Raw genomic sequence first — 13,255 nt, forward strand, 5'->3', positions numbered from 1 at the left:
GAAGTGACATTAAGAGGTATTCAAAACGAGACGAGATCATCTTTTGTCTCCACTAGTCCTATCACCATCTTGTCTCATTTTGAATACCTCTTAATGTCTCTTCTCTTCTGTTCTCTCCCAGCCTGGCCTCTTAATCTATTTCATTTCCTGTGCTTCTTTAGTCTTGACAAAGGGTTTGACCCGAAACATTGACTCTATTTTCTCTCCACGGATGTTGCCTGGCCTGCTGAGTTTTTCCAGCATTTTCTGTTGTTATTTAAAAAAGTACATTTGCCGACAATTCACAGGTACGGAAGTACTGCGGGTATTTAACGGGAAGCCATTGGGATTTTAAAAAATATATTTACAAATTCTGCCGCAGCCAGTCAATGTAGTGGCTCATCATTTTCCGGCCAATTGCGAAATCGGTCGGCCACGTGACGAACATCAGGGCGCCGTGAAAGCTGTCCTCGTAATGCTCGTGCGTGACCTGGACGCCCGCCTTCTTCAGCCTCGTGGCGTACATGGCCCCGTCGTCCCGCAGCACGTCGTACTCGCAGGTCACGATGTAGGCCCGCGGCAGGGCCTTGAGCTTCTCGTCCCCTGCCAGGAGGGGGGCGGCCCTCGGGTCAAAGATCCCGGGAACCCGCGCGGAGGAGCCCGTGTTCTGGCGGCCCGGGAGGGCGTACTTGTAGTCCTTCCTAAACTTCTCCGGCAGGAGGATGCTCCAGTTTACAAAGTCGCTCAAGCCCCTCGATTCGAGGGTGGTGTGGTTGTTGGTCATCATGTCGTTCAGCAGCGACTTGTCGCCGCTAAAATATTCGCTCCAAAACCTGACCATTAAGGACTTGGGTAGGATAGGCATGTTCTCATTTTGCTGGTAGGAAGGAGTGTTAAAGTCAATGGTCTGAAGTGCAGGGTAGACTAATGCTTGAATCTTGATCTCAACCTCAACCTCTGAATCCTCCTGGATCTGCAAGGCAATCCCTTCATTATTAAATACCCCAAACTACTGCATAAAGGTATTAACGTAGGCAAGTTTGTACGATAATACTTTGCAATCTTAATCACACCAGACCATTTTTTAGGCTAGGATGAAAAACTGAAAAATACTCAAATACCCAACAAGCCCGTCACTTAGAACTGACTGAACATTAACTTCCCTTTTTTCTGTGCATCAAGCTGTGTATCAGACTTGGTTCAGTTGGTAGTCAAGAGATTGCAGGTTTCAAGCCCCACTTCGGATCTTTAATGCATCGTCTGAACAGGCACACAGGTGCCGTACTGAGAAAGTTCTGCATTGTCAGAAATGAATGAGATGTTAAACTGAGGCCCGGCCTGCCTGTTTCTGGTGGATGAGACACTATTTGAAGACGTGCTGGGTTCTTCTGGGGCCCTGCCCAGCAACACCCCCACAATCAATGCTACCATAAACAGATGAGTTGGTCCTTTGTCTCACGGTTGTTTATGGGTCTCTTTTTTGATGAAAAAAGAAAGCTGAGGGGTGACCTAATAGAGGTCTTTAAAATTATGAAAGGTTTTGTTAGAGTGGATGGAGAGAGTGTTTCCACTTGTGGGAAAGAGCAAAACTAGAGGCTGTCAATATAAGATAGTCACCAAGAAATCCAATAGAGAGAAAGTTACAGCACGGAAGGAGACCATTTCGACCCACTGTGTCCGCGCCGGCCAACAAAGAGCTATCCAACCTAATCCCACTTCCCAGCACTTGGTCCGTAGCCCTGTAGGTTAGAGCATCCCAAGTGCACATCCAAGTACTTATAAATGTGGTTAGGGTTCCTGCCTCTACCACCCTTTCAGGCAGTGAGTTCCGTATGCCCACAACCCTCTGGGTGAAGAAATTCCCCTCTAAACCTTCCACCAATTGCTTTAAATCTGTGCCCCCTGGTTTTTGACTCCTCTGCTAAGGGAAATAGGTCATTTCGGTAGGGAATTCAGAAGAAACTTCTTTACCCAGAGAGTGGTGAGAATGTGGAACTCGCTACCACAGGGAGTGGTTGAAGCGAAAAGTATAGATGCATTTAAGGGGAAGCTAGACAAGCATATGAGGGAGAAGGGAATAGAGGGTTATGCAGATAGATTTAGATGAGGAAAGACGGGAGGAGGCTCGTGTGGAGCATAAACTGGTTGGGCCGAATGGCCTGTTTCTGTGCCATATATCCTATGTAATCCTATGTTGGTGTTACAACAGTTACTGTCGTTCAAAGTAATTTGCCGTGTGAAAGTCCTTTGGGACATTTCTGGGGGATGTGATCGCTCACTACACAAATGCGAGTCTTTCTCTTTCTGATGTTAATAGGCCTGTTGGCTATTTCCAGTATTTTGTGCTTCTGTTTAATATTGATATGAGTTAAGTTTATTTATTGTCCAAATAGGAGTAGCTTGGATTAAAGAGGAGTTGGAAGCAGTGTGTCCCAGGGGTCAGTGTTGGGTCTACTTTTCTTCTCGGTATAGACAGACGATATCGACTTGGCTATAGGAAAAGCCAACTCAAAATCTGCTGACAACACAAAATACTGGGTTTGGCAAACAGTGAGAAGGACTGTAAAAGACATTAGAAGGACATAGACAGGTAAAGTTGAGTGCCACCATGCCCAAGCTTCACCTCATAGTGGAGCCACTCTGCTGCTCGGCCAGGCAATCGATCCATTCTGGGATTGATGACCTTATTCTGGTGAAGGTTTGGGGCCTTCAGAAAGCTCAAAAGAACTCACGCCAGGTCTCAACTGGCATGAGTTTCACTGAGGCCTTTCAAAGACGTAAAGGGCGCGATTCCCAGGGTAAGCCAGGAAGACCCTTCTGACAAACCCTCTTAACATAGGGGGAGTGAGGGGGCAGAGTGGGGGGGGTGGGCATTAGCAGAAGATCTGCTTATGGATCCCCCTACCAGAATTACAAGGTCAGGGCAAATGGGGCAGAAACCGAATGTAACTGGGTTCGAACCCATATTCCACCTCTAGCAGGCAGGAATTGACCATTCCACCCTCTCCAGTCCTTGGAATATCAGGGGCAACACGCTTAAATACTCTAACTCAAACTGTTAGATGGGAAACAAAGCAATATTAATGTGATATTAATTTGAATGTGACGCTGGTATAAAACGTGTACGACACCAATGGCAGTATAGTTTTGTTTGATATCCTTAGCCCTTAGTTGCAAGGCAGACAGAGCTTGTTTTCCTTTGAATTATCAACATGAGCATCACATGGTGGGTATAACGGTTGTTATGAATAATATAGAGGTGAATTGGCCCAGTAAGCTTGCTCCCTATTCATAGTTCAACATTCACCTTATCACATCTCTCAAACTTCAGAAACAAACCAATTCTTTCTTGGATATTTTGTGATGTTTATATTATTGGACAGCGTTGATTCTTTGTCTAAAGTTTCCCCCCTTTCCTCAATGCCTTTCAGTGGAGGGCTTCAATCTTGTGTTACTAACGGGGGGGGGGGGGGGGGGGGAAGAAGGGAACTGATAGAACCTCATTAACACGGTGTGGCAAACGGATTTCAATACTATTGCCTCATGGTGGCTTCCTCCTCTCCCTTGCACAACACTAGTTAGGCCACAACTAGAGTATTGCGTACAGTTCTGGTCACCACATTACAGGAAAGAAATGATTGCACTAGAGAGGGTACAGAGATTTACAAGGATGTTGCCAGGAGTGGAGAATTTTAGCTATGAGGAAAGATTGGATAGGCTGGGGTTGTTTTAAGCATAAGAAAACATAAGAAATAAGAGCAGGAGTAGGCCATACGGCCCCTCGAGCCTGCTCCGCCATTCAATAACATCATGGCTGATCATTGGCCTCAACTCACTTTCCCGCCTGATCTCCATATCCCTTGATTCCCCTAGAGTCCAAAAATCTATCGATCTCCGTCTTGAATATACTCAAAGACTCAGCATTCACAGCCCTCTGGGGCAGAGAATTCCAAAGATTCACAACCCTCTGAGTGAAGAAATTCCTCCTCATCTCAGTCTTAAATGCCCTATCCCTTATCCTGAGATGATGCCCCCCTAGTTCTAGACACTCCAGCCAGGGGAAACAACCTCTCAGTATCTACCCTGTCAATCCCCCTCAGAATCTTGTATGTTTCAATGAGATCACCTCTCATTCTTCTAAACTCCAAATTTTCTTTGGAACAGAGAAGGATGATGGGAGATTTAATTGAGGTGTATAAAATTATGAGGGGCCTAGATAGAGTGGATAGGAAAGACCTATTTCCCTTAGCAGAATGGTCAATAACCAGGGGGCATAGATTTGAAGTAATTGGTAGGAGGTTTAGTAGGGGAGTTGAGGAGAACATTTTTCACCCAGAGGGTGGTGGGGGTCTGGAACTCACTGCCTGAAAGGGTGGTAAAGGCAGAGACCCTCATTGCATTTAAAAAGTACTTGGATATGCACTTGAAGTATCATAATCTACAGGGCTACGGACCAGGAGCTGGGAAGTGGGATTAGGCTGGATAGCTCTTTGTTGGCCGGCATAGACACAATGGGCCGAAGGGCCTCCTTCTGTGCCGTAAATTTCTATGATTCTATAACACAAATATTTAGTAGTCTGAAGCCTGTATCTCGAGTCTCACTCAGCACAAACTCACCCCCTACCCACCAAATACCCAAACAACTCCCAGGAGAGACAGCAGACCAACACAGGAAGGCAACCGTAGGAAAGGATCATCACCCCAACCAACAGGCCCACCAGTGAGAGCATTACCCCAATGTTCCCCAACCTATTGGAATCCCAGAGATCAAGACCAAACGTGCTTGAAAAGGAAAAGTTTACAGAGCGGAGGAGTGGGATTAATTGGATAGTTATTTCAAAGAGCACGATGGGCCGAATGGCCTCTGTCAGTGCTGTATGATTCTATACCAAGCTAAGAAGGGCAGTCCCCAATTTGGCATGAGGCATGGGAGAATAAGTACATAGGATTACATAGGATATACGGCACAGAAACAGGCCATTCGGCCCAGCCAGTCCAGGCCGGCATTTATGCTCCACTCGAGCCTCCCCCCTGTCTTTCCTCATCTAACTCTATCAGCATAACCCTCTATTCCCTTCTCCCTCATATGCTTGTCTAGCCTCCCCTTAAATGCATCTATACTATTCGCCTCAACTACTCCCTGTGGTAGCGAGTTCCACATTCTCACCACTCTCTGGGTAAAGACGTTCCTTCTGAATTCCCTATTTGATTTCTTGGTGCCTATTTTATATTGATGACCTCTGGCTTTGCTCTTCCCCACAAGTGGAAACACTACAGGAGTGAAATTAGGTGCCTTTTCGCCTCCCGTTAGTGCTAATGGGGCACAAATGGCTTTGTGACTGACATCGACTCCCGCCATATTCGGTGGGACTTCTGCGTCCCGATCTCCTTCGCCCGGAGATCGTGGCATCATCGCCGTGCGCCCCGGGCCCAAAATTGACTTCCGCCCCATGCAGCAGCGCCGGTCAAAAACACCGACAGCTGCAGGAGGCGTGCGTCGGTCGGCCGGCCGCTTCGGGGGCGAAGATTAAAGGCGAAGTGGCCGAGTTAAGTGGAAAAAAAAATTACCTTTCCTGTGCTAGTTTTTTGCGCAGGTTCCTGCCCGCGATCGATCACGCTGCTTGAGTGCCGGGGTGAACGTGCGGGATCGCGGCTGCCTTGGTGGCCCAGGTAGGTACTGACGTAAGAAAACTACTAGGCACTTGGTCTAAGCGTTAAACAAAGCTTTAATCAACTGTTTTACAACATGGAGGTCTAGTTGTGTCCTTCACTAGTTCCTGTTAAGAATGTCCTGCGCAAGCTGGGCCCGTGCCCGAGTATTTATACTCTCCCTGGACAGCGCCACCCGCAGGCCGCTCAGTATTATTTCATAAGTCTTTCTTTCATGAATGACTGATTCATGTCAGGTACTTTTTCCCTTGCAGAACCTGCAGCGATGGTCCTTCTCTTTAAGGGAGGGAAGGAGCCTTTGAGCACAGCGGCGCTGCTGAAGTCTCTGCCCCGCTCTCCGACATTAGCGCCCTAAGGAGGAAGTGGAGTGCTTGATTTAGTGCTCCACTTCCCTCTTGGGGCGCTAAAACTCAATTTTGCGGTTGCCGGCGCTAATTAGCACGGGCGATGTTAGCGTCCCAAAATGGTCGACACCGAATTTTTCTCCCCCCTCTCAGTATCTACTCTATCAAAACCTTTCAAAATTTCAAGAGAGAAAAGAGACCCAGCCTGTTCATCCTTTCCTAAGTAAATGGCCCCTTTAGGTGAAGCAGTCATTTCCAAAAAATATTATAATTTGAGCAAATCTAAAACACGCAGGGTTGAGAACTGCCGCAAGCCATTAGTGGTGTTTGTAACTGTACCTGCTGAACCACTGCAGCAGCCAAGTTCCCACCGGCACTGTCTCCTGACACAGCAACTCGGCCTGGATCCACTGAGTATTGAGCCAACACCTCCTGCTGTAGGAAGTACTTCACCACAGTGTAAACATCATTGAACTGATCAGGGAAATGGTGCTCTGGGGCTAATCGGTATCTGAAAAAAAAAAGCGATATAGAAGATAACTGATGTCTATCAGAATTCTGCACTGTATTGACAGTAAATGTTGTACACTTGCTCTCTAGGGAATGTCACTTTTGACCTGAACAATTTACCATCAAGCTATTCTATTAAAAAAAAAGTCTGGTCGCTAAGTATTCAGGATTCAGCTACCAAGGCCCTGAGCTCTGGAATTCCCTCCCTAAACCTCTCCGCCTCGCTCTTCTCTGATAAGTCGCTCCTTAAAACCTTCCTCTTTGACCAAGCTTTTGGTCGCCTGTCCTAATAATCTCTTTATGTGGCTCGGCGTCAAAGTTTTGTCTGATAACGCTCCCGTGAACAGCTATATCAATGCAATAAAAACAGGAAATGCTGGAACTGCTCACCTGCTCAGCATTTCCAGCATTTTCTGCTTTCCTTTCAGATTTCCAGCATCTGCAGTATTTTGCTTCTGTATAAATGCAAGTTGTTGTTGTTGTTGTTGTTGATTATGATTGCATTAACAATTTAAGTAGGAGGCCATTTGGCCCATCGGGCTCTTTTTGCAAAATGCACATATTCTAGTGATTTTAAGTATTGCACGGTGTACAGTACAATGTTTTATAGAAACTTTGGAATAGATTTTCAACTTGCCACCTGGGTATAAAACTGATAGTGTGGGTCAATCGCTTGTTATAGAATGTCTATTCAGTAAATAGAATCATAGAATGGTTACAGCATAGAAGGAGGCCATTCAGCCCGTCGAGCCCGTGCCAGCTCTCTGCAAGGGCATTTCAGCTAGTCCCATTCCCCCGCCCTTTCCCCGTAGTCCTGCAATTCTTTTTTCCTTCAGGTAATTATCCAATTCCCTTTTGAAAGCCACAACTGAGTCTGCCTCCACCACCCTTTCAGGCAGTGAATTCCAGATCCTAACCACCCACTGCGTAACATTATTTTTCCTCATGTCGCCTTTGGTTCTTCTGCCAATCACCTTAATCTATGTCCTCTGGTTCTCGACCGATGGGAACAGTTTTTCTCTATCTACTCTGTCTAGACCCCTCATGATTTTGAACACCTCTATCAAATCTCCTCTTAACTTTCTCTGCTATAAGGAGAACAACCCCAGTTTCTTCAGTCTATCCTCGTAACTGAAGTCCCTTATCCCTGGAACCATTCTTGTCAATCTTTTCTGCACCCTCTCTAAGGTCTTCACATCCTTCCTAAAGTGCAGTGCCCAGAATTGGACACAATACTCCAGTTGAGGCCAAACCAGTGCTTTATAAAGGTTCATCATAACTTCCTTGCTTTTGTACTCTATGGGCTGGATTTTCTCAGCCCCGAGGAGGAGAGTATAGAGGCGGGACTGCCAGTAAAGTAGCAGAAAGTTGGGATGGATGGCAAACCTGCCCCCATCCCGCCTCCGTGCCCTTTTGCCAGGAGGCGGGAAGATGTGCTGCTTCGGGTCCCGTCTCCTCCAGGCGGGAAAGGGATTAAATCCTTTAAACTGCCTGTTAACAGGTAGTTAACAGGCAGAAAAAAGGATCAGTTCCATTTTACCTTCTCAGGTAAAGGCTTCCTGACCTTGGAGAACCCCGCCGGGTTGGAGGAGACATGGAGGAGATCTGCGGCGGTCGGAGGCACCTGGAAGTAAGGTGTAGAGGTGAGTGATGGGTGCAAGTGTGGAGTGGTAAGTATGTGAGGTGAGTGTTAAGTGTTAAAAAATGTTCACTTACCTTGGTTTCTGCCTACAGCCTTCATCTGCTCTGGATCGGGTGTCCCGACATCTTCCTTGTCGATTTCACAGACTGGCTATTGGATCCTCCGAACCAACAGTCATCTGAAATCTACAAAGTTGAAAGGTTTGATGAGTCCTGAACACAAGGACTCATCAAACTACAGATAATGTTAGTGTTTGACAGCCTCACAGAGCTGTCAAATGCTGGCATTTCTTCTTTCAAGAAGTCTTGACAGATGGCACGTCAGATGTTGACGTGATCTGTCAGTGACTTCTTCCCTAAGTGGCCTGCTGAGCCCATAGGGCGGGCTTAACAAGGTGAATCAGGGTTAAATCCCGCTGGTTGGCCAGAAGATGATGGAGACGGGACATAGACCCGACAAGCAGCAGTCCCGCCTCCAACTCGTCTCCATTGAGAAAATCCAGCCCTATGCTTCTATTTATGAAGCCCAGGATCCCATATGCATTTTTAACCGCTTTCTCAACCTGCCCTGCCACCTTGAACGATTTGTGCACATATACCTCCAGGTCTCTCTGTTCAAGCACCCCCTTTAGAATTGTACCCTTTAGTTTATATTGCCTCTCCTCGTTCTTCCTACCAAAATGTATCACTTCACACTTTTCTGCATTAAATTTCATCTGCCACATGTCTGCCCATTCCACCAGCCTGTCTATGTCCTCTTGAAGTTTATCACTATCCTCCTCACTGTTCACTATACAGTAATTTCATGTTTTGTGTCATCTGCAAATTTTGAAATTGTGCCCTGTACACCCAAGTCTAAGTCATTAATATATATCAAGAAAAGCAGTGGTCCTAGTACCGACCCCTGGGGAACACCACTGTATACCTTCCTCCAGTCCGAAAAACAACCGTTCACCACTACTCTCTGTTTCCTGTCACTTAGCCAATTTCATATCCATGCTGCCACTGTCCCTTTTATTCCATGGGCTTCAACTTTGTTGGCAAGCCTATTATATGGCACTTTATCAAATGCCTTTTGGAAGTCCATGTATACCACATCAACCACATTGCCCTCATCAACCCTCTCTGTTACCTTATCAAAAAACTCAATCAAGTTAGTTAAACACGATTTGCCTTTAACAAATTGATGCTGGCTTTCCTTAATTAATCCATACTTGTTCAAGTGACTGTTAATTTTGTCCCGGATTATCGTTTTTAAAAGCTTCCCCACTACCGAGGTTAAACTGACTGGCCTGTAGTTGCTGAGTTTATCCTTACACCCTTTTTGAACAAGGGTGTAACATTTGCAATTCTCCAGTCTTCTGGCACCAGCCCCTTATGTAAGGAGGATTGGAAGATTATGACCAGTATCTCCGCAATTTCTTACCTTTACTTCCCTCAGCATCCTACGATGCATCCCATCTGGCTGTGGAGACTTATCTACTTTAAGTACAGCCAGCCTTTCTAGTACCTCCTCCTTATCAATTTTTATCCCATTCAGTATCTCCACTACCTCCTCTTTCACTATGACTTTGGCAGCATCTTCTTCCTTGGTGAAGACAGATGAAAAGTACTCATTTAACACCTCAGCCATGCCCTCTGCCCTCATGCGTAGGTCTCCTTTTTTGGTCCCTAATCGGCCCCACCCCTCCTCTTACGACCCGTTTATTATTTATATGCCTATAGAAGTCTTTAGGATTCCCTTTTATGTTGGCTGCCAATCTAGTCTCATACTCTCTCTTTGCCCCTCTTATTTCCTTTTTCACTTCCCCTCTGAACTTTCTCTATTCAGCCTGATTCTCACTTGTATTCTCAACCTGACATCTGTCATACGCCCCCTTTTTTTGCTTCATCTTACTCTCAATATGTTTCTTTACTCACTTGGTACTGTGTGGCTGTTCATTATAAAATAGTGGATACCAGAAAGTGAGCTAAAGACAACAACAACAACTTGCACGTATCTTCTTCTTAGGCAGTCCCTCGGAACCGAGGATGACTTGCTTCCACATTAAAAATGAGTTCTCAATGACTGATGAGTCCAATGCGGGACCTACAGTCTCTATCACAGGTGGGGCAGATGGTGGTTGAAGGGGCGGCTGGGTGGGGTACTTGGGTTGACATGCGCTCCTTGTGCTGCCTGTGCTTGGCTTCCGCTTGCTCCCGGCGAAGAGACTCGAGGTGTTTGGCACCTTCCCAGATGCCTCTCCTCCACTTTGTGCAGTCTTGGGCCAGGGATTCCCAGGTGCCGGTGGGGATGTTGCACTTTTTCAAGGAGGCTTTGAGGGTGTCCTTGAAGTGTTTCCTCTGCCCACCTGGGGCTCTCTTGCCGTGCCAGAGCTCCGAGTAGAGCGCTTGTTTTTGAAGTCTCGTATCAGGCATGTGGACAATGTGACCTGTCCATCGGAGCTGATCGAGCGTGGTCAAAGCTTTGATGCTGGGGATGTTGGCCTGAGCGAGAACACTGACATTGGTGGCAGCATTGGTGGTACCTCTCCTGTGCTTTGAGGTGCCTGCTCTACATGGTCCATGCCTCTGAGGCATACAGCAGGGCGGGTATCACTGCTGCTCTGTAGACCATGAGCTTAGTGCCGGGTTTGAGGTCCTGGTCTTCAAACACTCTCTTCCTCAGGCGACCGAAGGCTGCACTGGCACACTGAAGGTGGTGTTGGACTTTGTCATCGACGTCTGCCCTTGTTGTCAGTACACTCCCAAGGTATGGAAAGTGGTCCATGTTGTCCAAGGCTTTGTCGTGGATTTTGATAATCAAGGGGCAGTACTGTGTGGCGGGGACAGGTTGGTAGAGGACCCTTGTGTAGTGTATGTACCTTTAAGAGAGAACTACTTTTACAGCTCCTGTATACTGTAGTACCGGCAGTGACCACACCTGTATATAAGCCTTGAGCATGCCTCTGTACCCCAGTCTTGAGACTACCCTACTCCAGTAAATACCTGTTGATTGTTAAGTTACAGCATCCGTGTGGTTATTGAAAAACATCATACTCTCAGAATCACGGATCTAACAGTGGCGACGAGTGTCGATTCGAATCTACCTGCAACTCTGCATTTCCCTTCGAGGATTCGCTCCGGGAGGGCGGTGGAAGAAAGTCGAGGCCAGAAACACGGGCGTCGACCACGAGCAACCGCCCAGTCGTCCGGCAGAGAGTGAACATCGCAGGGGAGGCTGTGGAGAGCCGGGCTTGGTTCCCCAGCCACGATGATCAGCAATAGACTGACGACAGGTACAGCGCAGACCCTTCCCGGACAGCGGCGGCTGGAGCCGACTGACGGCGGAGAGAAAGCCGAGCAGCGTCGACGGGGTAAGACAGAGGGTGAAGCGCACAGGGCACAGCCGGGGGTTGAAAACCAAGCAGCGTCGAGGAAAAACGAAACGGGGAGAGAGAGGGTAAAGCAACAGCCGGGTTCAGGACCGAGCGGCGGAAACGGGAAAGGTGCACAAAAGAAAAAAAAGAACACGCAGAGCACAGCCAGGGCTTAAGGGCTGAACAGTGTTCGCAGGGAGAAGAAGGGAGAGCGCGGGAGACGCCATTGAGCCGTGGAGAAGAAGGAAGAGCGCGGGAGACGCCATTTTTAGAAGCCACAGCGGAGAAGAAGGGCGAGCGCGGGAAGGAAGGAAAGCACGGGAGATGCCATTTTGTGCCAACGGAGAAGAAGGGGAAGCGTGGGAGACGCCATTTTTGACAGTTAAATCACACCCAGGGATGCCGAAGAGTGGCAGTATCTCTACGTTCGACAATGAAGTCGAAGATTGGGCGACATATGTGGAACATATTGAGGTGTACTGCAGGGCAAATGAAGTGCCAGATGCTAGGAAAGCACTGGTTTTGTTAAATTCCATGGGTGCAAAACTTATGGGTTACTGCGAAACCTAATAACCCCAGAGAAGCCTGTGAACAAGAATTTCGAAAGCATAGTAGAAATCCTACAGGACCACTTAAACCCCACACCGCTGCTGATAGCAGAACGATTTAAGTTCCATAAAGGAACCAACACAAAGACGAAAGCAATGCTGAGTACCTAACGGAACTGCGCAAGCTATCAAAATACTGCCAGTTTGGAGCGGGACTAGCAGATACGTTAAGGGACAAGTTTGTGTGTGGGCTGCAAAGTGAAGGAACCCAGAAACGGCTTCTATCAGAAAAGGATCTTACGCTGGACAAGGCTTTCAGTATGGCAGTATCACATGAAGCAGCCGCAAGGGGCGCTGCAGAGATACAACGGAGACTGCAAGAATATGGCACCAATGAAATGTCCTATGGAACAGGGAAGTGCTATCGCTGCGGCAGAACAACACATGACCAGAAGGATTGTTGGTTCAAGGACCAAGTGTGCAGACAGTGTGGAAAAGCAGGACACATAGCAAGAGTCTGCAGGTCTGGGAAGAAAACCAACAGTAAGAAATCTCCACAGGAGAAGTACAAAAAGGTACACCAGGTGATGGACAGTAGTTCAGACGAACAGAAAAGTGACACAGACTCCGGAAGCAAGGAGCTGGGTTGTCTGAAACTACATATATAAGCCTTGAGCATGCCTCTGTACCCCAGTCTTGAGACTACCCTACTCCAGTAAATACCTGTTGATTGTTAAGTTACAGCATCCGTGCGGTTATTGAAAAACATAATACTCTCAGAATCACAGATCTAACACTTTGTCTTACGGATGTTTAGTGTAAGGCCTATGCTTTCAGTGAAGTCGTTGACGATGGTTTGGAGTTCGACCTCCAAGGTGAGCGCAGTTGCAAGCGTCATCTGCATACTGTAATTCGACGACAGAGGATGGGACGACCTTGAATCTGGACTGGAGGCGACGGAGGTTGAACAGTTTCCCGTTTGTTCTGTAAATTAGCTCCACTCCAGTGGGGAGCTTACTGGAGGGTGAGATGGAGCATTGCAGCAAGGAAGATCAAGAAGAGCGTTGGTGCGATGACACAGCCTTGCTTGACCCCGGTTTGTACGTGAATTGGGTCTGTGGTGGAACCGTTGGTCAGGATCACGGCTTGCATGTCGTCGTGAAGCAGGCGGAGGATGGTGACAAACTTTTGAGGGCAGCCGAAT

At 47.4% G+C, this 13,255-nt stretch overlaps 1 protein-coding gene across 1 annotated transcript in view; it reads right to left on the reverse strand.

The window, feature by feature from the left end:
• Window positions 1–241: 241 nt before the first annotated feature.
• The window catches only part of aadac (arylacetamide deacetylase), a 98,154-nt gene continuing 85,140 nt past the window's right edge, over window positions 242–13,255 (reverse strand). Inside the window, exons 4-5 of the mRNA XM_085989790.1 lie at window positions 6,333–6,504; window positions 242–952 (exon numbers count right to left, since the gene is read on the reverse strand). Coding sequence (XP_085845916.1) covers window positions 344–952; window positions 6,333–6,504 — 781 coding nt within the window. The 3' untranslated portion in view covers window positions 242–343. The remainder of the gene's footprint in view (window positions 953–6,332; window positions 6,505–13,255) is intronic.

This window comes from Somniosus microcephalus, chromosome 6, assembly GCF_052327205.1.
Source record: "Somniosus microcephalus isolate GS21.2 chromosome 6, FLI_Smic_1.0, whole genome shotgun sequence".
NCBI classification, from domain to species: domain Eukaryota; kingdom Metazoa; phylum Chordata; class Chondrichthyes; order Squaliformes; family Somniosidae; genus Somniosus; species Somniosus microcephalus.